Here is a 27,847-nt window from a genome sequence, read left to right as displayed (position 1 = left end):
GCAAAATTTATCAGTATCTTTTTTAAAAAAAAAAAAGATACATAGTTCTTAAGCAAATGTAGATTTATATGTGGTAATTAGGCAGTTAGAAAAAAATGTCTAATGTGTGTGTGGATTATGTATGTGTATACTTATATAAAATTTGCTGAAAAAAACACTCACAAACTTTTATGGTAACATAATTTGGTTCTATAGTGAATGAAAACAAATTATGGGATATATATCAAATAAACAGTAATTATGACATGCAACAGTTTTGTATGCAATAATTTATAATCAAAATATCTCAGTACCTTCAGTGAAATTTAATGGAAAATATTAGTACGGAAAATGTTGAAATATAAAATTTAAACTAATGGCATAATTATAAAAAGAATATAAAGTTTATGAAACTAATATATAAACTAATCAAAAGAGAGAAATACAATTGGTGTCATTTATCAAGATTCAATATGACAGAAACGTATGTACGTATGATACGTTCTTTAATTAAAATACAGAATGCTTTTATCAAAATTATGTTCTAATACTGTAGTTATTTATTTCAAATTGTTTTGGAAACTAGATAATTTTTTATTTATCTACTTTAATTTACGGAAATAATTCAGTTTAAACAATTTCATTTTCGAAATTATTTTTTTATATCGTAGATAGTAATATAATTTTGCCATAAGTTTAACATAAAGCATACAAAGTTTAAAATTAAAAAAACCTATTATATCTTAATAGGTTAGACAAATTTCAGTGTAATATGTTTATTTTGACAAATTTCGATAAATTACTATGAATGATTAAAAAAATCTCACACTGGATTTGGTACTGGAATATGCCTACCGGATTCTACATTAACTAATATATCATTAAAAAATATACTGCAGATCATTGAATATGAATAATTACACTGATTGTTTGGAAGCATCAAACATTCTGTTGCAGATGTAATTAATCAATGTATGATCATTGAAGGTGGATCGTCAATCCCTTTACTAACGGTACTTTAAAATTGTTACATGCTTTATAAGTAATTATGAAGAGAACCAGTTTGAAAATATAAAGGAATGTATTTTATAATGTACAAGTGACCTAACTGGTGTAGTTTTGCATATTTGTTGATTAATAGTCGATTATGAGCACAATTCCTTTTCATTGTTATTATGAAACTTGCTATTGAAACTTATTATACTTTATGATTATTTGGGATATCATATTATTGCTGATTCAATTATCAACAATTTTAAAATTAAAAATAAAAGTCACAAATTTGTGGTTGTTATGTTTTCTATGCAAGAGGAATGTGCCCAATTCATATACCGAATATGATATCAGAATATTCTAGTAATGTCAGAAAAGATATTTTTATAATCCTTATAAAGTCTAATTGGATTGAAGTTTTTATAATTAAATTTTAAATCAGCAATAATAAAACATGGTAAAGCAAATATCAATAAACATTTACTTATATTACCATGTGAAACATATACGTACACACTAGTCGTACGATCGAGATTTGGAGTGCGATCTTGAGCGCGAGTAATTACGTCGTAACGGTGAATATGTAGGAGAACCACGGCGTCGTGGACTATAGCTTCGTGAACGGCTTCTACCCCTTTCTCTATCCTCACTACGTCCTCTGTCTCCACTGTTGTGATCTTCTTTAACGCGTATATATGCCACTTCGCCCTACACAATTCAAATATAAAAAAGATATAACAAAAACAAGGATATATAAATTGACTCTTCACATTAAAAAAATTATTTATTTTTTAAATATATATACTTATAAAAGATCAACATACCTCATGAGACCTAAATCTTGAATCATCAAGTTTTTTCACTGCGTACTTCATATCTTCGTAGCGCAAAAATTCAACAACTCCTGTTCCATCTTTATATACATCTGCAAAGCATACATCGCCAGCTTCCCGCATATGATCTTTTAAGTCTTGCCAACTTCCGGATGGAGGTAAGCCGGTAACAAGAACTCTATATTGAGAACGTCTAGCTGGTGGACCACGTCCGCGAGAGTTACTCATTTCACCCCGTCCACCTCTACCAGTATCTCCTGCTCCACGGCCTCCACGAAAATTATTACTTGGACCACCACCTCTTGGAAATTCAACTCTTAATCGGTAACCGTCATAATCATAACCATCTCTGGCATGTACAGCATCTTCAGCATCTCTACAAGAAGGACATAAATTTTATAATGAAAAATATGTTCACAATTTTACAAACATAAATATAGCAAGAGATGATCATAAATTTTAATAAAAAATAATGTTTAATATTATTATCGAAAATAATGGCAATTTATCAAGAAAAGTAGATATATAAACAATGGTAAATAGAAATTGATTAATTAATCAATTGAAATTAATTTATCGATGTTACCTTGGATCGTCAAATTCGACGAACGCGAATGGTGGTCCCCTACGATTTTTTAAATCCACAAACGTAACTTTCCCAAACTTATAGAAAAGATCTTGAATATCTTTTGTTCTTATATCCGGTGGTAAGTTGCCCACATAAATCCTGCATTCATTTCTACCTCCGTGAGACATGTTGAAATTTTTTTTTCTAAAAGTCACTATCTTATTACAATGTTATACGTTGATAATGTTTCACGTACAATATGATATTGTATCAACGATATTTCGATACTCTTCGCTGTTGTAATAAACAAAATGGACGTACCGGTTGCAGAAGACGATGGAAAATTCTTCGAGAAAACCACAGAATAAGATATTGGTTAGTAAAAAATTGCTTTTATCATTGGCTATAGATAAAGTTAAGAGAAACAGGATGTGCATACGAAGTTTGTTATATTCAAAGCACTACCTGGTAGTCAATTTTGGAACTTATTCAAATTTAACTGGCAAGAAATTGAATTTGATCAATTGAAATGAAACTATATATCACGAAGCCTATATACAAGGAGGACAATCGCAGAGTTATAAATGTGTCTACGATATACACAATGAGAGGATGATTTTTATTGCCACTAAAGGACGCGTCGATTCGCTTGATCTGATTTTTCAAATATGAAAAAACCTACCTTTAACTTAGGAAAAAAATAGATAAATAAGTCGACGAAGTAAATAAAAAATTATAAACTAAAGAAAATGGAATAATTGGTTATGATATTACAAAGTTAAGAAAAAATAACAATAGCATGAAAAAAATGTCGATAAATCATCCTATATATCTGTAAACAAATTGTGAAATGGAATCAATTTATCATTAGTTCAATTAGTATAAAAATGAATAATACTGTATGTAAAATGCAACAAAAACATAAAAGAAAACTATTTGTTTCATTTGTTTATTTATATAATCACACGTACTTAAATCTGAACTTCTGAACACCACCGCCGCCTTCGTGGGAATTATCGTACTCGGTATTTAATTATTTTCAACAACACAAATTCGACGAAAACGCGTATCTCGATCGTCCTTCTTGTATATAGCTTCTTTCTATATATATATATATATAAAATAAAATATATACACATTTTTGTATAAGTTTTATTAAACTTTAATTGGTTATAATACGTAAATTCACGAATTATACATATTTAATTATGTAATAAATTTCAAGACAGTTTAATGAAAATCATTAACATTACATGAAAATGACATCTAACTCAAAGAATTTTTAAATTTTTGTCTGTTTTTTGTTTTATTCTGTGTTAATATCTATTTTTTAGACTTACTTTATTTAAGACCAAATTTCTTGTGTATCTAAATTATATTTATATTTTTTTATTTATTTAGTTGCTGAATCATATTTTAAATAAAAAATTTCTTAGGTAACTATTATTAATCACTAACTGTATCTTGACATTAACCAATCAATGGGAAGATAAAATATGTAGTTACATTCGAACTGGATTTTAAACCTTTTGCTAGCGAGATGGTGCTGTGGAAGACTAAGCATTTTGTAAATTCTATAGAACGTTTAATCATAGTATCTCATTAATGTTGTGACGTGTTATATTTTTTTAACTAAATCTTAAAGATTTGATTGTATAAATTTATAAAGAACAGCGGACACTTTAGGTAATTCGATGCTGGATATATTATATGTTGAAGTCGTTCGACTATTGCTGAATCTTATAAGATGACGAGGTTAGGTACATACCTCTTCGTTTATTTTCCCTTTGTTTAATAGGACATAATTTCAAAGTTTAGAATTTACCGCTTATGATAAATCGTAAGCTTCTTTACAATACTTTTTAATTGAGTATTAAGTTTTTTTCATTTCATTATATTATTAATAAATATATAAGTAATTATAGAGATAACTTTTCAATTATTACTTTAACATATCTACAACCTTGAATTTCTATTGATAATACTTCAATTACACGTCAAATTACAATCATTCTGCTTAAGACATTAATATTTTTCTTTCGGATGATAGACCAAAAAAGATAATTAGATTATATTTCTTTCTGAACTATTTTGGTATACGTTACAAAGATTCATTTTTAAGATCAGAAATAGTACTGTGTAATACATTTGTAATGGTTCCTAGATATCAGCATTAATAGTTTTTGGATATATGCAGCAACTATTGTGTAGTATTCAACTATCGTTTCCTGAGTTGAAGCTGGAATATAATAGGCATTAAATTTATACTTTAGAAAAGTAAAATGATGCAAGATGAGGATCTTGGGGGTCCAGCTAGACGGAATATTTTTGTTCAAACAATATCAAAAATATCACAGGTTAGTAATATCTATTTTATTAGTAATTACTTTGTTATGTAAATATAGAGTTTCGTATAAAGATTAGGCATTATAAGATAGTTAACACGTTCCCTGCCACGTATACCGTTTTCGGTGCACGCTAAAATGCATTTGTACGCCAAGCTGAATTTTTTAATTTGAGATGTTTTCATCTAAAAGTAATTGCTAGTAACACTGTCTTATGTAACTTAATGATGTTTACAGCAATTTTTGAGTCGTGTACGGATAACGGTAAATAGTTATGTGTAAATAATAATAGTGAAACCGCGCGAAATACCACAAAAAAGGTAACAACCTTTTGTAATGATTGCCATAATAAGTCATATTTATGCTTTAATTATTTTAACAAAATTCATCGCTACATGAAAATATAAGTCAAATATAGGACATACTTTCTATTTCTTATTCACTTTTGTACGTAACTTTTATTTCAATTATTCAAAATGAAATAAATTTAGTTTATTAGTGTTATTTTGCGCATTTTGTCGTTTTAATATTTTATGATTATGAAAATAATATATATTCTCTCAAAAACAAGTTAAAAACAGGTATTCCTAGAAATGACATCTCATAAACAGCATGGCAGGGAACGTGTTAAATATTTTTTTATATAATATTTCATCTATATTAATATCTTATAAAATAAATTTACTTTAAATTTACTTTATAGGCACATCAGCGATACTTAGACTTATGGACTCCACATGTTATATCAAGATGGGTTTTTGCTTTTTTTCTAGTAATCATTTTTTTTCTACGTGTGTTCCTTACTCAGGTAAATATACATTTTATAATTGATCATTAATGAAATGAGTTTATTGATATTATTTTATTAATAACATTCTTAATATTTATATCCTCTTTTAGGGGTGGTATATAGTAACATATGCATTAGGAATTTATCACTTGAATTTATTCATAGCATTCCTTACACCGAAGATAGATCCTGCAATGGATTTGGATGGTAGCTTTTTTAATAGATTTATCATAGTAATATCGTATTTAAAATTATTCTAAATATAATTTTTTTTTTATAACTTTTTCATAGATATTGAAGGCCCAGAGTTACCTACAAGGGCCAATGAAGAATTCAGGCCATTTATAAGAAGATTGCCTGAATTTAAATTTTGGTACTCCGTGACGAAATCTACAGTTATTGCTATGATATGCACCCTCTTTGATTTCTTCAATATACCAGTATTTTGGCCAATATTAGTTATGTATTTCATAACATTATTCTGCATTACAATGAAGCGTCAAATTAAGGTAAGAGTTCATCATATCTATTTTTACAATTCCTTTATAGAAAAGTAAAATAAATAAAAATATAAAAATAGTTTTCTATTTACTTGCGATTAATTCAAACTAATATATCAGCTTATACATATAAATTGTTTTCAGCATATGATCAAGTACAGATATTTGCCTTTTACTCATGGAAAACCAAAGTATCAGAATCATGAGGATACTTCAAGATTAATACCAGCGAACTGAATAGTTGGAAAAAATGCTTATTCATACAAGCGCATAAGTATAGATTTCAATTTTCCAAGCATCGGATGGAGAAACAAGTGAAATTTTACTATGAAACATTTTTTTATGATGCTATGTATGAATAAGTTCATTTCCTTTTACCAGGAAAAGATTATTCTATACAAGCATTATTCCAAAATATCATGTTATGCAGTATATAAACTGAATCACATCGTAATATATGTGTATTATAAAACTTGTACAAAGTATTGTTAGGTCTTACATAAATGTGGACATGATAACAATATGAACAATTATGCAGTTGTTAATATAATATTAAATTATCACTGAATGTAAAAATTAATTCATATACATAGAATTCACAATACAGTTTCAGATCCATTTCTTAACTTTATAATATTGTTTTTTTTATCCTGTTTTGTAAATTCACAAATATACCGTGCACCGAATATAACCTTCCTTGTTTAAATCGAAGCAAGCTATTTTATGCATATGCACATATATACATATATTTTTTTTTCTTACATAATTTTTATTTTATATTATATTTCTACATGGAATTTGGCAGTGTAATAAATTAATGGGTCGCGAGTGATGTAATTCTTTCGTGTACTATGCTGATTGTAATATGAACGATTAATTGAACTCGTAAGAGGAAGAATTTCTTTTATTAATCCTTTACATATTTGATAAATTTCTTACAGTTAGCTTAAAATAATTTCATATAAAAATTAATGTGTAGAAGACTTATATTTTAATATTTTATATATCTTTATACCTCAAAAAGAAAGAAATTTGTTAAACATTAAGCTTTGTATTGTTGTTTTGTATGGTATTTTATAAAACAATCTCCAAGATGCATCCTTGGCTTGTCAGGGCAAGTATCACAGTAATATGTAGTTTGGTGTCTTTCGCCAGACTTTATTCGTTGAGAGCAAACTTTGCAATCCTTCTTAATTCCTGTTAGCATAACATGTAGCTTTCCATTCAATCGAATTTCATCAAAACTGCAGGTCGAAGTAGGAGCTCGATTTCGTGTCTGGTGAAAATCTCCTCTCAATTGGTTAACTAAAGTTTTTACATACTGCAGATGGGTAAGCGGCCGTTCGTTTCTCTGCTTCTTTACTGATTTATAAAGAGTATAAGAATTGATTAAGCAGATCTCTAAACCCCAAAAAAATAGCTTTCGCCACCATTTCAAGGACTTTCTTAAAAAACAGTATGTCAAAGCATATTGGTCAGCTTGATCAACAGCACTCATATATTTTATATAATTTATGATAACATTGGGTTTTTTTATAGTAACTTCAATACCACCTCGCAAAACTTTTTTTGTGGGAGTTACTCCTGCATTATCCCAAGTGGTCAAACACGTGACAATCCTTTTGTCCTTCCATGCTAAAACTAAAGTATTACCTTTGCGATATGCTATTGTGGAATTCTTCTGAAATTCTGGTTTTCTTATTAGTAATGGCAGTTCCTTCTTATTTGTTAGGATCGTTCCAGTTAAGTGGCACTTCAGTTCGCGTAATTCTTTAGCCAAGATATAACTAGTATAATACTGATCTGTGAACAGGTGGTGTCCCTGAGCACCGGGAATTTTATCCAACATCATTGTATAGAGATGCAGTGGAATTCTAGTTGATATTGGAAGGTCAGGTCTTATCAATTTTTCTGTTGTCAGAGCTCCATAATAGGGTAGTATACTACAAACATAGCCAGTGTTGGAATCTATTAGTGTGTAAACTCTAATACCCCATTTGGTTGATTTCTTTGGATTATAGGTAATGAATGAAACCTGACCTTTGAATTTGATAGTGGACTCATTCATACAAATCTGTTGTCCTGGTGTAAAGTAGTTCAAGAATTTGGAATTTATGTAATCAAGGAAGCAGCTTACTAACTGCAAACGGGTTCTTGGATTTGTATTTTGTGTTGAAATTGTCTTCAAATGAAGCATCCAAAAGATTTGGCTAAATCTATCTCTCGTGAATGTGTTTGAATAAAAAGGAATGTGGCTAACATTATTTCTTGACCAATATTTTTGTAAGTTTGTCAACGGCATGGTCCCCATATTTATTATTAGTGCAATAAACGCCCAGAATTCTTCGTTGGTCACTTTATACCAAGTTCGCCATATAGAATGCGATGATAGTGTCTTCCCTTCTAACTTCTTTGTAGCATAATTATTAGTTTCATGCACTATTTCATTAATTAGTTGATCGGTAAAAAATAATTTAAAAAAATCTAAAGGTTCTTTTATGTTTGAAGATACTTGTGGTCCTGCGGATCTTCCGCCGGGTACAAATGGTACTCTTTGTGGTATTTCTTCGGATTCTGTGCACGTTATCCATTCTGAAATTTCTGTTTCTTCTGTGGAATCACTGTCGCTTTCATATTCATTCTCTATTACTCTGATTTTTCGCATTCTTACATCTCTTACTTCATCACTATCTTCATCACTGCTTTCCTCTTCTCTATTAATAAGTGTTTTGTAGATAGATGTAATTTCGTTATTCAATAACGAAAAATCAAATTCATCTTCACTTGAATTGATTTCTTTATAGTATTCCATGCTTATGGGATATCATAAATTAAAAAATAATATTCTTATTGTCACGACTACCGAGCTCAGATTAATGCAGAGAAACGAAATCTGATACATAATCGCCGACTAATTTCAGATAAAAAAATCTTATCGTTATATAAAGGTAAATCATATTACATTTCGGAAAGTTATATATTGTATAACGTTTCCTTTTTCCTAAAAATCAAAGAAAAATAAATATCGCCATCTTATAACAGCAATCACATATCGCGCAAATCGAATGGTAACCGAAAGTCATCTCTGGAGTTGCCACAATAAAATGATGACTGCGAGTCATCTCTCAAGTGCAAAAGGTTAACAGATCAATAAATTAGAAATTGAAAAATCAATTCGAGATCTGAACTTTTCTAATAGATTTATATTTTATCATACTTTTTAAAATATTATAAGTACAAAAATTTTCATACTACTACTGGTATTAAATCATGTGAAGTTGATAAAAATAAGGAAAAGGATATACTTATTGCTAAGATTGAATACATGACATGTGACTTAACATAGATATGACAGGTAAACAAATGCAAAGAATACAGAAGTACATAGAAGCTCACAAGCCCCCTTTTTTATCTACCCAGTTTCATTTTTGTTATAACCGGGACCACCAGTGGGCGATAGTATGTACTTTACGTGATGACAGTATAAAGTTGTACAAACTATCAAAGAATATAGTATTCTTCCTACTATCGCCTACTGGTGGTCCCAGTAGTAATTAAGATAAATCTGGGTAGATAAAAAAAAGGACTTGTGAGCTTCTATGTACTTCTGGATTCTTTGGTATAATATAATAAATTTTAAATGAATCTGCATAATACTGCTATTTACATATGTGCGTGAATTTGTATTTTTATTAAAATAATAATTATTTATACTTATTTTTTATTATTTTTGCTAAAATCTTGTTTTTTATCGTAAATTTCTATATCAATTACTATATGTGTGTGTATCAACTCTACACTACGTAAAAGGAGTATATAACATATATAAACTTATATGTTATTATAGGTACATAGTGAGAACGTTGTTTCTCTTTTCAGTTTTTATTTCATATTTTGTACATATCAATCGCTAATTTATAGCTTTCAGAAAATAAATTCCATTCTTGCAGTCGTTATTACAATCAATAATTCTTGCTACTAAACAAATAGTAACTATAAACTTACCGAAGCTGTTAATTTCACGTAATGTCAAATATAATGGTGCGCGTCTGTGATCTTGTAATATTATAATGAAATGTCCAATAAAAGAGGTATGTGTAATATAGACACTTTGAAAGTCTTTTAAAGAATCTTGAAAGGTCAGGTACACAGATTTCTAAAATCTTTATATAATTTTGAGAAAATGTCACTTTTCATTTTAGATTAGGGACATCTTGTTCATAAATCAGTTAGTAAATATGTAACATCCTATAATCAAATTACTTATTTATGACATTACTTTGTTTTTAGTAATATTTTCAAATATATTTGATAGAGTTACTCCGCGTTTTACATTTCCTTAAAATAATATTATTCAGTCTAGTTTGTAATTAATATTTAATTGAATTTTACAATGTGAAAATGAAGATAATCCAAAATGAAGATCTCAACTGTATAACTTAATGTTATATGCTCTTATACTATTTTATGTACAGACAATATTTCATTTACAATAATTAAATACTAATAGATAAAATACTATACATATACATTAATTTTAATTGTACCATGCTGTAAGTCAGGAGGTGTGTATAGAATATTATTATACAGGGTGGGTTAGTAATCGTAGTACAACTAGATAGGGATTGATTTTACATGAAAAAATAAAACAAAATATTGTAATGACATACAATTACTGACCCAATATGTATATGTATCAGTGAACGTGCATATATCCAAGGAATATATGTAAATGAATGTTATGGATTCCTATAGTTGAAAATTAATTTCTATACATAAATACGTACACTCGTATAGACATTTGAATCTCATCTTCCAAGTTGCTTACAGATATTTAAATATTTAAAAACAAACAAAAACTCTATTATTGCTAAGTAACGATAAAAGTGGAAAAATAAAGGAGTCTTATAATCTTATAACAAAATAATAATGTAATATTTATTAGTAGTATTTAATCGATTTAATGTATATTAATATTTATTATATATCATAATTTTTGGCTGGTAGAAAAATCGAGAATACTTTTTAAGCGAACAAAGATGCGTTAAAAATTTTGAAGCAATCAATAACATATACAATGTATATAGATCGCGAGAAGTACATCATCATTATATTAACATCATAATTGATAACACGATGACATTTATGAAAAGATATTTCTACAATATAGTTAATTATCTTACCACAGTTTTTTTTCTCCCATCAAAATTCGCTTTGTGTTAAATTTTATTCATTTGAGTCTTCTGAAATGGCTTTCTTAGATTTGTCCAGAAAGGTTGTTGTTGAATTTGGACCTATCACCGTTGTGGTTGTTGTTTCACTTACCGTAGATTCCCTTTTACGATATGGATTTGAAGGTTGGCCGTATAGCCTGAAGATCATTTAGAAAACGTTATCGTTTAGTAATCAAGAATATTTCGACGAGGGTTTATTCTCTCGTCGTGGCTCGATTTCAAAGTCTTAACGCAATAACATACGTAGGTGGGTAGACAAGTTTGGATGTTCAACAAAAAAAAATTTGTTTATTTTTAAATAAAAATGAGTTTAATCGACGACAATAGTTTCTATATCAAGTTAAAAACTTTTCAACTCACCTACGTATCTCTTTTATTGATATAAAGTTACGTTATATTTATTTCGCGAGAAAATTTTATTTTCTATTGATTTTCTATTTCCTTTCATTAGATATACCTTGATTATTTCTCGATAAGATTTATCGTTGAAGAAACGCAGCTTCTCTCGATTTTCTATAATTCGGTCGTCTTACAAAATAAAATTAAAAGAGGAGAGTCGCTCACGTTCGTCATTTCTGCGTTCTTTCAACGTCTTGAAGCACCGCAAAGCGATTTTAAGACGTGCGCGTCTTCGGCGCGGACTTCAAGTACCTTATGCTTTCTGTTCTTGAGCGCGGAGACCAATTCTTGTAATACCTTCGACTATTGCCAAGATCACGCGACGTTGTCCACGTTGCAAAGTGATGTCTTAGTGCACTTTGCACCTCGGTATTGAGAAAACAATAGAATAGCGTCACCAGCAAACCCTGTCGTCAAAAAAAGCATTTCAGATCTTTGCATTTTCTTCTTTTTCATTCGATTCTTTTTAAGACTATTATTTTTTAGGATATTATATTTAAAAAAAAAGTAAATGATTGTGCGATACCATCAAAATGTGCAATAAATTTCCAAGCGACGGAAATTTTTAGGCAATGATTCTATTCTATTTTAAAAGCTTTCCTTTAGAGTTTCTCTTTGTCTTAATGGCGAGTGTAACAGAAGCTTACCATTAAAGGATCTTTCTGTCGTAATATTACCTGAGAAGAAAGTAACACAGCACGGGTGTAAGAAAATGCATTAGCCGCTTGACCTTCCGTTGGTCCAGCGAGAACCAGAACATATGTCACTCCAAGAAGTGGTATGAGCACCAGTAAAGCTTTGCTAGCTTTTCTGTATTGTTGCGTTTCTGCATTGTTCGCGGACCATAATTTAGTTATTAGTACCTATTAGAAATGACGAAAAAATAATTGAGTCAACGCTCATTCGTATAAGAGATTGTTTTTTACGTGTCTACAATATAAATACATACCCACATGATCAAGAATAAGAAAATTACATTAATAGCAAGAACTGTAATGACAGATGCTTGATAAATCCAATCGCATGGATGTGATGTCATCCATGGACAGTGTTTCCAAAGTGCGATATTCTGCAAAATATGATGGATATTATAGATTCAAAATATGACGAATATCTTTATTCATTCAATTTAATATCTTTATACCTGATTTCCTTGAGTGACCAGAGATTTGGCAATACCCCATATGGCTATGATGAAAATTGGAACACCTTCAAATCAGATTTATGGATTATACGCGAAAAAAAACTGAAGCGTTAGAAATATTATACAAAATTATCAATGATAAGATCTGAAAAACTTACCCCAACCGATCACAAGACACATCCTCAACTTAATATTATCACCCGTAAAAGTTCTTACAACTAACAAATAGAGATACAATCCTGTAATAAGAAAATAATTAGAACATTTACTTTGAGCTTTATTATAATTTACGTATAACATTTATATATACGGTTAATTTATTTCCGATAAATATGTAATAAATATATATAATATAATCGATCTTTCTTTTTTTTTTAAATATCAAATTTAAAGACTACTATTAGTTAAATATCGTGTTACTGTTGAATGATAAATATTGAATTCTTCTGGAACCTCTTGAGTTGTTTTACATGAATTCGTTTCAATAATGGTCCCTCAAATCATTATTGTCAATAGCTCAAAAATGAAGTATCAAGTATATAATAATAAAAACAGTAATTATTTTTCTATCAAGCTAATATTTGTTCTTTGCTTTACTTGTTTGAATTTAATTAACAATATACTGACCTTCAACAAACATCCAGAAGAAATTGGTCAGTTGAAAATAATGAAGAAGGGAGAAGAACATGACACAAGTTGGTATATCTGTTTGCATGGAAACCTACAAAATGTGATAAGAAGAAATCGACTAATAATTATTATTAGCAATATTGTCATTAAATATTTTTGTCTTTGTTAATTTATTCATTATAAAATATAAAATGTTTATAGGTGGGAAAATACTTCGATAGCCATTTAATCGGGAACCTTAACTCTATAGATTCTAAAAGAAATTAAGGATACATTAAGTGAGCTTAGTCCTGATTATTCGAAATCGTGCCGACGAGAAAGAGCAAGTGCAGAAAGTAAATAATTCGATTAACGCTTAATCTGTAGAATTTTACACGAAGAGAGATAAGTTGATAGGACACCCATTTTTTTTAAATTCTACATAATTGTAACGGTTCGTCAGAACCATACATTATGATAGAAGTAAGACTCAGTATTCAATCGTTTCTATATATATAAGAAAATGAATGGAAAAGTTTCACTTGCATTCTTATATATCAGTTCGTTTCAGATGGAAAAATAAATTTTTTACAGTTTAATTTAAAAACAAAAAATTATTAAAAAAATATATATGAGTGGATTGAAATGTTTTAAGCCTAACACGAGAAGAAATGAAAAGTTTTGAGCCTACCACGAGAAGGACTTGTTAGATATTTTTACATTGTTCGGGAAGCTGGATATTGTTATATTTAATGGTCAATATACTGTTATTATTTTATATTATTTAGAAATAACAATAGATTATTTAGTTCCGTTATGAAAATTTCATTATCGTAAAAAATTTTGATTAACATCAGGTTCATATGATGGTAAGTTTAACTATACCTGCATTGCGGTAGTTAGTATCCACATGAGGTCAGCCAGGATGTACGTTAACATTAAATTTATATGAATATTGTTCCTAAGACATCTCAGTTCTCTATAACACGGAAAAGATTAAAATATATGTTTCAATATTTAATAATAAATTATCATATTAATATATTTATGTAAATTTTCGTATAATATTCAAATATGGAAGTGGCATTTCTGAACTTATGTAAAGGACTATATTGCAATGAAACTATTTATGATGTTATATAAACGCCGTTGCATTTTCATTAGGCAACGGAAGAATTATTTTCTGATGGAATAAAATATTATAATAAAAGGATGAAAAAAACATTTCAAATGTTATCAGATGACATTTTCCGCTTTATTAAGATAGGTAATACTTACTTAAAATATAGAAATATGGAGACAGCTACTGCTAGTGTACAAAGAGATAAGCCATAACCAATGAAGTATATTTTTGTCGTAATTTCTACACCAGCTTCTATAGTTGAAGGTTGAATGTCATGACACGAAGAATAATTTGAATAACTATCCCATGTACCATTTTGCCAACACCATCGACTTGCGTTCTCTGTGAAATCCAAATATTACCATTTTAAATCATCCCTTCAGTTTAGTATTTTTATATTTAAATATTAATATAAGCCTATTAATTATATCAGCCTTATCATCATGGTTTATATTCCAAAAGGCTATAATTAGGTGGACATAGTTAAGCTTGAAAATGTTAATAACCTTGTTTTCAGAAATAGGTTACTACGTGAGGACGGGGTATTTTATCGGTTGTGACACAATTTTACCTATCTCGTGTTTTTTTTTTTAATATCTTTTTTTCTTCTTCTTTTTGTTCAAACATCGTATTGACTCTAAAGTCATAGCCGTTTGATTGAAAAAACATTTGTGCCATGACGAATTCTTTTCGTTTGATTGACGTCGTGTTTTAATGTCGTCAAGTCAAATCAAATCTGAACTTGTATCGTTCGAACGAAGCAAAAATAGTATCTAATAATTCGACAGCTTTGTACTTATTGATTATTTACACTACGAAGCCTTGGTGATTTACACACTATCGGCAAAATGTTTGGAATCACTACGCAAATTTAGAAAAGAAAGATATTATTTATAGAAAAAAATGAATACCTTTAAAGTAATCGAGGAAAATTGATTTGTCAATCAAAATTTATGAGTAGTATGTTTTACATTTAGTATTATTTTTTTTTAATCAAAGAATGAGTATTTTTCTTTAAATTGCTCTTTCATACAAAAAATTAACTTTAGTTTTAATGATAGCCTAATATATTCTGGTCAGTTTTGCAATTAATTTTGCGAGTATTTCTAATTGAATATTTTTCTATGTTTCTTGTAGAAGTTGCCAAAGATGTACTATTGGGAAAATTTATTCCGAGCATTACATTAAATTGGGTGTAGAAACTATACTTTTAGAAAAGAATGGATTTAAAACTATTTAGCTCTCTCCTGTGTATATATATTACACTTATGTGCAGCTTTATGGAAAAATAAAACTATATAGGAAAATATAAAAAAGTATATGTATAGGAAAATGGATAAGACTCATCAAGTGTATTTTAAACATTTGTTTTTCTTCTTTCATAATGTTTCTTTTTAAAATCTCGTTCGATTTAAGAGAATGAGTTCTCATCCCTTAAAAGTCCTTTCAGAAAAATACGAGAGAAAGCGAATTCTCTCTATTTCAACCTCTTCTGCAAGAATACATATTGGAAATTTCAAATCTACATTCGTTCGAAAGAATCAAGTTACCCATCGTGACCTCCTTCTTTTTTTCGTATTCTTGTGCTGCATTGATCGTGAAACAGAAATATCGTGAAACGACAATTTTTATTAATCTGTCTCGCGATAGTTATTATAGATCGTGTTATATTATTCACGAGGCAATAGAAGAACATTCAATGTTCTAAAATAGTCGAAAACGTCGTCACTTGAACTTTCAATGTTTTTCATATTAAATAAGATTCTTCTCATTCGTAACCAATGCAATGTTATTCTTTTCTCTTTTTTTTTAACGTTATAATCGATAACAAACGTAAGAGAGAGAGAGAAAGAGAGAGAGAGAGAGAGAAAGAGAAAAAGATAAAATTTACAACACAATAGATTTATGTTTTTAGGGGAATAGCTTTTGCGAGAGAAACAAGTGTGAAAGATAAGACATAAGGAAATATTTCAAGCTGTCACAAGTCAGGAGTTTATTATTATCGCTCAAGTGGAAGGTGTAATATTACGCAGAACGAAATGTATGATTGTAGGATGATAATAATAATATAATATTAATATTTCTATATGTAAATTACGAAATAATCTTTACATGGAGTACCTGTTTATTCTCATAAATTTTCAATGTGAAAAGTTTATTAACTCACGTTAAATATGAGTTTGTAACAATAATAGATAATAGATAGTAATTATGTTAATGGTTTATTAAAATAATAATATAATTCGCTGTAAATCACGTAAATATATTCATTTATTATTAACTCTACGCATGTTTAATTATTACTATTTGGATTAACTACAAATAATTCGATCGATGGTGTATATAAAATATACAAATTATATTTCTATATTTGTATTTTATACCTATTTTCTTTATTCACGTGAAAATGTACGAAAAATGCAGGTTTTATCACTATGAAATATGTTCCAACTCGGTGTAGAGCGCAGATACGAAGTCTAGATCTGTTGTTTGCAGTACGGTAAACAAGGGAGTCGTGTATACAATGAAATATTGCAGACAGATGCAAAGGCTAGGCGTTTTTTTTACCATCGTCTATCACCATCCCAATGCATTTTATGGAACATATAAAAATAGGCATACTATTTCTTTTCTTTTTTTTTGTCATGATACGGATAATTTTTATTTTATAAATAAACACTCGTAGACAACTTTTTACATAAATACCTTCGTTATGAATTAACGAATTAAATGAATAACTAATTTTTTCTTTTTTCATGATGGAATATTTTAAACATTTTTCGTTGTTAATTATTTACGAAGAAACTACGGAAATAATTATAAGAATCTAAAGAATACAACTAATTCTCAATTATTTCTAATATTTCAACTATTATCGACAACTATTTCTCAATTTACTATTCATAAAATTATATAATTACCTTTTTTTTATACATTAGTAGCCAATAATATATCATCTCATACTTTACTAATAATTATAATCGTAAGAACTATTTACCTCTACGAAACTTTTAAAGTCTCTTCTAGTAAGCAATATATTCATTCATTAGTAGGCCACACGTTATTTACCATAAAAGCTTCAAAAGTTCCTTACCGACGTATGGTATCCACAATTATGATTACTGACGAAATATAGAGTGATGCATGTTTTTAGGCACACTACATTTCATGTTTATAATGCTCATTCTCGTTCGTAGAATTATTATGTAAATATGTATTTAAATTTATATTCAATGATATATATTAAAATATTTAGCATACATACCGTATGCTATTACAAGCTCATGCTTATTTAACGAAAAAAGAGAAAAATTATGATGATACGATACAGTTGCTTTTGGTAATTCCTGTGGGAAATCTTTCAGTACCCAGATTCATTTCTCGACTAATAACACACGATAACGCAAATTTGCAATTTCGATGAATGCAAATATTATTTATTTTAAAATTAACATTCGCTATCGTAAAATTCCATACCAAATCGTCGGTTTGATAAGGCACATTCGTATAAGAATTTAATTCGAGTAAATAACACAGAAACGATATAAAAAAGAAGACATTGACTGCCATTGCAAATAGATTTTTGCAATTCTATTTGAACATCCGAAGTACCATAAAGACTGTCGATAATCCGATACATAATGCAATCACCGAGAGTTGTCACTTAAGGTAGACAGTATATTACGATAAACGAGTTAGCACCGGTGGAGTACACTTAGTAAGTGAATTTAGTACGATGAACTTTTCTTTCTCGACTTTTTGTAACTTTCTTGTAGATGGTCCATTTTAGGTTTATAGAATTAATACAGCTGCAACAGCTCATGTAGGTGGCAGTTGTGATAGGCATTTATGCGTTCACTGTCCTAGCTTCCATGTTACTTGATTATGTACACCAGATAAATACGTACATGAGCAAGAGCTTGTGAACGTGTAAATCATTTCTTCAAATATCGCCATAGAAATGTCTCTTACACATAAATATGATTAACACGTTCGCGACAGGGCCTAAATTTACTGCACCATGAATCTACCATCGGTGATTTAATCCATTGTGAACGTGTTAAACAATTCGCTTGATTAAATATCTATTTCTCATTTCCAATTTTGCTGTCGATGTGGATGATAACGATTATAGATAGCGAGATGTCAATTGCATTCTCCGTCAACGCATCGGCCTCTCTCTCTCTCTCTCTCTCTCAGTGGCTTAAAATCATGAATTATATTCGAGAAGGGTGGAAGCTTGTTGTCAGGCGTAAATGATTAACGTTCGTCGCTCATATCATCTTCATTTTCCACAACAAGGCGTTTTCCGTTTCCATCGACCATATTCAACGTGTAAAATCGATCGCACTGCGTCGAACAAGGTGATAGAAGAAAAGAGCATCAAAAGTGAGTCATGAGTACGTGTTATGCTTGGATGTTCGTCAAGCCGTAATGAAGATGCACACTTAATTGCTGTTAATTGTACACAGTCGTTGGCTTAGTGTTGTAGCGTTAATTGAATCGGCAGCTTCTGAACGAATTCCTGTGTTATGTTCACGGTGCTTTATGGCAATGCCATGACCAAATGCGCCAAGTGTACCACGTTAATTTCAACTCTATGTACATATATAACACACATAACACATCTTTATAGAGAATAGTACAAGAGAAATATCCATGTGCCTCGAGGCACAACTACGAATACGTTATTGTCAAACAAAATCCACTTCTGTCTTTAATTACTTTGGAAAAAGTTTAATTCCCCCTTCCCTAGCTTACTTCTTTCTAATTTTACTCTGTTTTTATCTAATGTTTTAGAAACGTTTTAAAAACGTTTTATTGTTACACTATATCGTACTATCGAGTATATAGAGCTTTTAAATATTTCCGTTACAAGTTTCAATCGCATCCGTCCATCCAAAGTACATTCACGTTTCCGTCGTATCGTGTTTCCAAACGTTTACAGACAGGGTCATAAATTCAATTACCAGTCTCTTGAAACAAAATAATCTCGTTTTCTCTCTTCAAGCTGCAACAGTAGTCAAGGTCCAACAGTCATTAGGTTCGTTGTAACAAGTTTTATCGCTGTTGCACTTATTAGAAATGATGATATTGTTTTTTTAATAATAGACTTTTTTTTTTATCCGAACGCGTAATTCATGTTGTAAATATGTTATTCATAGGAACGGGAGAAAAAATTAACTCAAATTAAACATCTCGATATAATTTGTGATTGTACCTATAGAAACAAATTTAATATCATGATAGCTATTCATTTATTTTAAACTAATGTATCGAATAAATTCCGATATTTTTTTCCAACTCTGCGTAGGATATTTGTAGAATATCGAATTGTATGCGATTTCGAAATTCACGTATAAAGTTCGTACATATTTAATTATGTATATAAATGTTTGTATAAATGATCTAATATAACCATAAGCTTGAATTTTTATCTTCCACGATGGAAATAGTTCAAAGTAGTTCTGATTAAAGTTGCTATTAAAAGATACTATATCTTATTTATTCGCTTTTTAATCTTTAGCGATTCTATCGCGAAGAAAAATAAACGAAAGGTAAAACTTATAGTTTCAAGGAGGCAAAGGTATTGTCGAGACATAAACTCCTAGGCTTTTGCCGAAACTTTTCTTAATTATTTCGTTTTAAAATGCAGCAGAATAAAGCAATTATTAATACTTAATTAAAATTTAGATCGAAAGATCTTGGACATTGTACATTAAAAAAGTCGAAAAGTAAATATTTTATTATTCTCAGTTCCTTCACTTGGATCTTATAAATTTCTCAACAAATTTTTTTTATTTTTGGAAATAAAAAGATGTTATTTATTTTATATTTATTATCTAATTGTTGTATTTAAATTTATCAATTATATATATATTATATTTTTAATATTTTTCTTTTTTACAGTACGTACTGCATGTAAGTAAACTAAGTATAATAAATCGAATGCATTGTGTCACAAGTAATCTCTAATTATATTTACACTTATTATTAGTTAATGGAATCTTACTTCATTATTATGAAAAAAAGGAATATTTCCTGGTACTAAAATAACCATCTTAAGTAAATAATAATTAGTTAGTTAAGCTATGATGTTTTATTCATTATATGGTAAACGAAAATGGTATTGTGAATTCATTATCATTACAATTCTAGAAATTCATCGATCCTTTTTATGCAGATAGATTATTTTCTTTTCATTAAACGAAAGAGAATGCATTAAAAAAGAAGAAAAAGTTCCTAATATTTCATCTTTGTTATTATATTCTATCTATCTATAAGTGAAGAGATAATATTATATATACTTATAGTTTCAAGTGTAATTTGGTAGGATTTCACGATACTTAGGTATTAATGTTCGGATGGCATAGCTACATAGTGTATGTGTATATATTTCCATTATTCAAACAGTGAAATAGAGTCGAAGAGAAAGAGAGAGAGAAAGGATAGTTAAAAGCATTTGCTATAACAATGTGGTTACGAGAAGTTTGCAAGTACTTAAGTTACGTGAAATTGTGATACCGATGTTTCTGTTAATTACGTTTCACGGTTTGCAAATCAAGAATTGTCTTGAAACTTATTTCTTGTTTCTATATCCAACTAAGGAAAAGGACGATTAAGGCCACTTCTGTCTCTTTCTTGTGTGTCTCTCTCTTTCTTTCTCTCTCTCCCTTTCTTTCAAGGTATCAGAACATATTTTACTACTTGAAATGTTCATTTACATTCTAAATAGGAGAATTTTTTTCATTCTTTTTCTTTTCAATTCAAATTACATAGCGTTTGAATAAAGAAAGGCCGACGTTTAAAATTGATTCATATTTTATATCTTAATTATATTATAATTCCAGAAAAATATATATTTTATCTTTTTCATATAAATGATAGGAAATGAAGGTTTCTTTATTTAATTTTTTTTATGGTTTTCATTAAAGTATAATTATTTATCGAATCATTTTCATGTTAAAATAACTGGCAATTAGAAACGAATAAATTAAATTTTACTAATCCATTATTTGGAATATCGTTACTTTTAAAAAACAGGTGATTTTTGTTTGTAAACGGTATTACTTCCAACGAAGTAAAGGTGAAATTTCAAGAGATAAATTGGGGTTCGCTGTTGGCTTATAAAAAATAAAAAGGGTAGACAGATCCAGATACAGCACGAACGAGAGGGTGATCTGTTAACAGTAGAAATCTGTAGGAAAGAGTTTTGCAAATTCCGTTCACGTCTCGCCATTCCGCACGCGTTATTACCAATGTCATTTGTTAACATCTTCTAAGTTCACTATCCCTCTGACTTTTTTTCGATAATGTGACTGGAGTATTTTCGAGATAAGAGCAAGAAAGGTATCTAGGTGGCTGTCGATATCGCTTCCTAAATTTTCTGATGTCCTCAGTGATTTGAAATAAATAAGATAACACTATAAAAAGAAAAGTACAAGGAAAGAAACAGAAAAACAGAGCAAGAAAGAAATAAAGAAAGAGAAAAATATTTGTATGACACCGTTGTTGGCTTTTCTTGAACTTACTCTAATAATAACATTTAATTAATGAAGATTTTATTTTTATTTACAACACATTAATTTCATTTTTCATTATAACATATAAGCAAAACAAAAAAGAAAAAATCATAAAGGAAATAAGAAATATAGAGACAGAAAGAGAAAAATAGCTCTATGATACGACAATTTTCATGAATGATAAAATTTAATCAATACAATTTTTGCTCATATGTAACAAATTCTGTTCAAAATAAGTAAAACGCGCGTCGAAGAATATTCATTTAATAAGATTGTTGTCATCTAATCCGAAATTAAATTTTTATGATCTTTTTTGAGAAATGATAAGCCTGTTAAAACAAATTTGGTGTTCATTCTCATCGTTAGAACAGATATTTAACTTATATTATTTCACGCATTAAACGAGAAGCTATTATATTATTTCTAGATATTCACTACGCCGATGTTATACTTCAATATTATCTCATTTTCTGTACCTTCTGTTTCACCCGTTTATTGTTTTTCGATGCAAATATATTTCCTTATACAAAATTCTGTGTTAATTACTATCTTGTTTACGGTTCTGGATCGATTTTCGCGTATGTTATGATATTCATCTTATAAATTTTATATTGAAATCAAATTGATAACATTTATTTCGCATATGTGAGATTAAGAACGATCCTTGAAATTGGTTATTACTTTAATTAATCTAATGGAATATTTGTTATTTTAATAGAGAGAATAAAGTGTCCCGATATAATAAATTTCATGAAATTATAGCTTTTTAAAAAGAAAAATCATTTTTTTTTATTTCTATCTACAAGCGAAGTTACATACATGTATATGTATGTATACGAGAAGTAATCGATTATTCCCTATAGGCACGGTCATATTTGTAGAAAAAAAGAAAAAAGAAGATTAAAAAGAAAATGGAAAAAAGATATGAATTTCAAAGAAGATAATTTTCTAACAGATTAAATATATTAACTTAATTGAACATGTCATCTCCCCGATACATTTAAACATTGTTACTTTTAAGAAATTATATTACTTAATTGGACATATGTATTGAAAGAAAGCTGAACTAACGAAAACAAATATTTATTTTCCACTTTCGTATTCTCCAATTTTATTTTTATTTTCCACTTTCGTATTCTCTAATTTTATTTATATTCTCCACTTTTGTATTCTCCAATTTTAAATTTATTTTCCACTTTCGTATTCTCCACTTTTAGTTTTAGTTTTAGTTGTTTTTTCTTTCGATTTTTTGTTTATCACTGTTATCTCTTTTCGATGGATGATTGAAAAACTTGTGCGTAGGATTAAATTCGGTATGAAAATGTCTGTTAGTATTTTATTGAAAAAGCCAATGGATGTTAAATGAATGCAGAATACATGCAGAATATACGAATCGAGTTGACACGGTAAAAGAAACGAACGAAGAATTCATAACGACCAATCAACTAGACAAATTGATAGTGAAAATTCAAATAAATCTTTACATACGTGGGCATGTAAGATCTCTTTTTTTATCTTATGGTTTATCGACATTTGTCGATGTAATGTAATATTTGTGATTTGTACGACCGATTATGACTAGTATTAGAAATAAAAAATAATAGACGAGAGAAACATATTTATTACGGTATATGCACGTTAAAATAATCAAGACGGTTAAAGTATATTTATAATAATAGATATGAAGGTCCCCATAAAAATTAGCATTATATTTAAGGAGTCATTTTAATAAATCGACGCAAAAATTAATATTTCCATGAATTTTTTGTTTTATAAAAACGAGTAGTAGAATTGAACTTTTGTATACCTTATTATTAAACTTTTAACTAATAGAAAACACTTATAAAAAAAAAATGATTTTTTCTAGTTTTACAAGTATAAAATGCAAAATTCGAATGTATTTATATTTATAATTATATAAGATATAATTTAAACTTAAATAAAGAAGTGTCGTAAGGAATTGAAAAAAGTTGAACTATCTTCGCTCTTAAAAGTTGAACTATCGTAATTTACTACTTTTTGTTGATGTCTCCAATTTCACTAATACTACACATATTCACTATCACTAAAGTTTTTAGTTTTAACTATAGCCAATGTTTCAATGAATAACGTGCAAGAATTTTAGTGCAATCATTTTTGCAGGTTTTTTTTTATCTATGAAACTATAAAAATTCAAATTTTACGGTATCGTTCTCAGTATCGTACAATCAATGTATGCAAAAATAAATCGATTTTTCTAACACTTTTGACCAGAATGACCTTTTGAAAATTGCGTAGGAATTGATGGAGCTGCGTATAAATAATAAATCTAATCATACGAGTCAAGGGTTATTATATAGGCAAGTTTCCGCTATTAGAACCGCGATAATGGTGAATATTCTTTGAGGTATAATCGTATCGGTTTTAGGTCATTACTAGTTGATGATGAGTAATAATTACGAACGATCTATGCAATTAGGATACAAGTTCAATGATGAATTTCACATCGTTTAGAATAAATCAAAACTAAGCGTAAAAAAGTATCGATTAATTATTATCTTAAATATTAAATTATATTAACATATTTCTTTTTTGTATTAACGTATTTATTAACAATTAATCGACCGAGAAAAATATTCATTACCGATGTTTAAAGATTGTACGGCGAAAGAATTGGGTCGAATTGAAAGTATGTATTGATGAAGAATATATCAAAGAGACAATAAAGTTAAATTAAAATAGATTGATCATAACAAACTGAATTAAATGAAATCACAACGTACAAGCTATGAAAAAAGTCTTTCATAAAAGTCTTTGAAGAAGAAAGATGAACGTATAATTGAATTATCTATTAAACGTAAAGCATTAATATCGTAATAAATGAAAAGCGATCGAACCTACGTAAATAATATATTCTTCTTACGATAAAAAAGAAACATCGTCGTTAACGGAGTCGTTAAGGTGTGAATTATTGGTTCATATATTATAAAACATGTCTGATGAGATACAAAAAGAATAAAGAAATCGGTTACTTCGGAATAGATGACATGTGGATCATAATAAATCTCTAATGTATCTTCTTGAACAATCTGAAAATCGATCGACGCATTTAAATCAACATATAAATAGTATAAATTCAGTTTTGATCAACATATAATAGTAGTAAATTCAGTTGTAAACAAGACTTTTAATACGAACAGCAGTATTATCCATTCTAGTTAAATGTAAATCCGTAGCATAGCTGCGTAGTCCCGTTATGTTTTACTACGGATGTAGTAATGAATATAGCGCTAAGTCAATATTAATGATTGTACCATTGGGATTAATTGGTATGTGAATAATCGCTCACTGAAAGTTTTAATCCTCGCTTTCTAGAAATAGGAAAGGACACTGAAGAACTGTTTTATGTATTTATGTATTAAGATTTTGTTCTTAAAATAGTCAATGCTTATTTACTATTTTGTTTATATACATTTCGTAAAACGTTATAATTAACGTTGTAATTAACGTTAATGCAATTAAAATTGACAAAGAGCTTAATTAAGATCGTATCTTCTTCAACGAATAGATGTTTTTTTGCAATAAAATCCTAATGTATTATATATGTTCAATATATACATATTCGTATTTATATCACGTATACGTATGTTATATACGCATATTACATAAAAATGCAAACTATTATTTTATCAAGATACAAGCTGTCATTTAGAGAATAATAGACAGTTCTATAGAGATGAAAATGAGGAGAAAACAAGATTTAAAGCAACATCGAATGAAGAAGAACGTTATCGAGCAAAGTAAAATATCGATTCTACGAACGATTCGTCGTTCTATATCGTCATATGCACGAATCTGTAATAATTTATTATCTCGGTGATATTGACTCTGTATAACAGAGTACGAGAAAACAAGAGAGAAACTACATTAACGAGGATTCACTAGGGAGATATCGAAAATAAGTGAACATTCCTTCTATATATCAATTCTGGCTGACGTTAACATTTTATAAATATATTTGTGTAAACGTTGAAAACGTACAAAAAATGATTGCACAATCATTTCGCGAGAAGAACTATATATTATCTTTAAGAGGATTAAAAAGACAAACAATCTACAGTTTCTTCAATAAAAAACAAAAGAGAAGAAAAATTTAGAAAAACGGACGATTTCATTAATGATATCTTCGAGAACATAAACGTAAAATGTACCTTTTCATTGATTCACTTAAGTGCGATTTTGTTAGCCTTGAGAAGATGGCAACTCTTAATTAATTCGACTCAAGACAATATTTGAGTGGCTTTTCCTTTCACATTTAGCATTAAAGCATCTCATGGCATTTCCTTAAGGGTCTTTTCAAGCGTTTCTCGAAAGTCATAGCCGCAAGACCGTCATTCAAATTCATACGCAAATTTAATTACACCATCGAGAAGTGTCGACTCGTTTCTAACATTGATATCTTTCATTTCTTTTCTTTTTTTTCTTTTTATTTGTTATACATTTAAAAATTATTTTCTATTATAATAGATATAAATGTGAGGGATATTTTCGATTCGTCTTAAATATTATTCCTCGTGGTTCTTGTTAGTATCTCTCTCTCTCTCTCTCTTTCTCTCTCTATCTCTCTAGAATTGATTGAATTGATTTTCAATTCGCCCTGCATTGATAAGACATAAATTCAATTAGGATCGTCGATCTGTGAAATACCGTTGGTACATCGAGGTATTTCAAAGACGCTTCTCAATCCTATTTTTCGTTCATCTCTCATACGAAATCTATTTTCTGTTTTTCTATTTATTTCCCAGGTTAACGTGATTTAGATTTTCGGATTTATAACTAACGTTCAAATAACTACTATAACTATTAATTTAAATTGTACAATGACTAATAAATACACTTATATTGTATTGAATTTATTTTACTTTGGTTTGATCGAATCGTATAATACAAAGTTACATTTGATCCAAAATTATGAATTAATATTATTAAATCCATTGTTAAATCTATTGTTAAATCAAAGTAAGCAATTATAGTAAAAGTCTTTGAGAAGCTTTTCTAGTTAATTCTCTCTCATCGTTAAGTAAATAAAATAATTAAATGTTGGACCAAAGTAACGATAAATGGATCATATGGGATAAAGCTGAAATGCAATCATAATTTCAGATATTCGTAGAGCCATTACTATAAAATAATCGAATATACTATTATCTGATCGATATTATAATATATAAATAAAATATAAAGCTTTCTCTATTTGTTTTATTTAATAATAAAAATAATAATATTAGTATAAACGAAAAATGATGTATATGAAATTTCATTTTTAAATGAATCTTTTGAAGGTATACGCATATATACCTACTTGTGTGAGTTATCGAGAAACTTTCAAAAAAGTAATTCAGATTAATTTTTTCCTCATAATGGATTAAATTTCCAATTTCCAATTCTTTTTTAAAGACTTTGAAGTCCCTATCAACGAAGGTATAAAAATCTACGTAAACTGATGGCAATGAGGAAGGACTCATCCGAATACAAAAGAATCTAATTAAAAATAAATGTAGATTATCGTTTTTCAAATTCTAATTTAGAAGCTTCCTACATAAACAAAGCTCGCTAAGGAATTATTTTGAATAAGTTTGAAAAATATAAATTAGTTTGCTGGGAGAGAGAGAGAGAGAGAGAGAGAAAAATAAAATAAAAGAAAGGAAGAAAAAATGAAATATGAAAAGAATATGTAAATAAATCGAAGACGTAAAATTTGTATACAGGTGCACGCTTTAGTAATTAATTTTACTTTTATATATTCCATGGAACAGAAAGTTTTCAAT

At 28.7% G+C, this 27,847-nt stretch overlaps 4 protein-coding genes across 17 annotated transcripts; 1 reads left to right on the top strand and 3 right to left on the bottom strand.

Annotated features, from left to right (window-relative positions):
- Positions 1–1,041: 1,041 nt before the first annotated feature.
- On the bottom strand, positions 1,042–3,444 carry LOC122516100 (serine/arginine-rich splicing factor 1B). 4 transcript variants are annotated; one of them, XM_043633665.1, is made up of 5 exons: positions 3,345–3,444; positions 2,695–2,719; positions 2,392–2,577; positions 1,797–2,181; positions 1,042–1,680 (listed from the first exon to the last, which is right to left on the bottom strand). In XM_043633665.1, the coding sequence occupies exons 3-5, from the start codon at positions 2,559–2,561 to the stop codon at positions 1,489–1,491; spliced, it is 747 nt and encodes a 248-aa protein (XP_043489600.1). In that variant the 5' UTR covers positions 2,562–2,577; positions 2,695–2,719; positions 3,345–3,444; the 3' UTR covers positions 1,042–1,488. The 4 variants fall into 4 exon arrangements, with proteins under 4 accessions (XP_043489600.1, XP_043489599.1, XP_043489597.1 ...); XM_043633664.1 differs by having other exon boundaries at positions 2,392–2,719; XM_043633662.1 differs by lacking the exon at positions 3,345–3,444 and having other exon boundaries at positions 2,695–2,825.
- LOC122516101 (protein RER1) lies at positions 2,670–6,897 on the top strand. Of its 9 annotated transcripts, none has more exons than XM_043633666.1 (6): positions 2,670–2,748; positions 4,647–4,730; positions 5,422–5,526; positions 5,619–5,715; positions 5,800–6,017; positions 6,153–6,897. In XM_043633666.1, the coding sequence occupies exons 1-6, from the start codon at positions 2,710–2,712 to the stop codon at positions 6,243–6,245; spliced, it is 636 nt and encodes a 211-aa protein (XP_043489601.1). In that variant the 5' UTR covers positions 2,670–2,709; the 3' UTR covers positions 6,246–6,897. The 9 variants fall into 9 exon arrangements, with proteins under 9 accessions (XP_043489601.1, XP_043489609.1, XP_043489603.1 ...); XM_043633674.1 differs by lacking the exon at positions 2,670–2,748 and adding an exon at positions 3,895–4,059; XM_043633668.1 differs by lacking the exon at positions 2,670–2,748 and adding an exon at positions 3,895–4,128.
- An 88-nt stretch (positions 6,898–6,985) lies between these two features.
- LOC122516096 (piggyBac transposable element-derived protein 4-like) lies at positions 6,986–9,711 on the bottom strand. The gene has a single exon (XM_043633660.1). The coding sequence runs from the start codon at positions 8,818–8,820 to the stop codon at positions 7,051–7,053; it is 1,770 nt and encodes a 589-aa protein (XP_043489595.1). The 5' UTR covers positions 8,821–9,711; the 3' UTR covers positions 6,986–7,050.
- Positions 9,712–10,955: 1,244 nt separating this feature from the next.
- On the bottom strand, positions 10,956–14,758 carry LOC122516097 (diuretic hormone receptor). 3 transcript variants are annotated; one of them, XM_043633661.1, is made up of 9 exons: positions 14,673–14,758; positions 14,280–14,373; positions 13,413–13,506; positions 12,944–13,024; positions 12,786–12,850; positions 12,591–12,710; positions 12,319–12,504; positions 11,939–12,048; positions 10,956–11,379 (listed from the first exon to the last, which is right to left on the bottom strand). In XM_043633661.1, exons 2-9 carry the CDS (start codon positions 14,331–14,333, stop codon positions 11,235–11,237), a joined length of 855 nt encoding a protein of 284 aa, XP_043489596.1. In that variant the 5' UTR covers positions 14,334–14,373; positions 14,673–14,758; the 3' UTR covers positions 10,956–11,234. The 3 variants fall into 3 exon arrangements, 1 of the variants encoding a protein (XP_043489596.1); XR_006303490.1 differs by having other exon boundaries at positions 11,206–11,379; positions 11,700–12,048; XR_006303491.1 differs by having other exon boundaries at positions 11,206–11,379; positions 11,807–12,048.
- Between the last annotated feature and the right edge of the window lie 13,089 nt (positions 14,759–27,847).

This window comes from Polistes fuscatus, unplaced genomic scaffold (assembly GCF_010416935.1).
Source record: "Polistes fuscatus isolate 324 unplaced genomic scaffold, CU_Pfus_HIC Scaffold2, whole genome shotgun sequence".
Taxonomy (NCBI): Eukaryota; Metazoa; Arthropoda; class Insecta; order Hymenoptera; family Vespidae; genus Polistes; species Polistes fuscatus.
The sequence above is the reverse complement of the archived record's forward strand: the minus strand, read 5'-3'. Positions and strand labels throughout refer to the sequence as shown.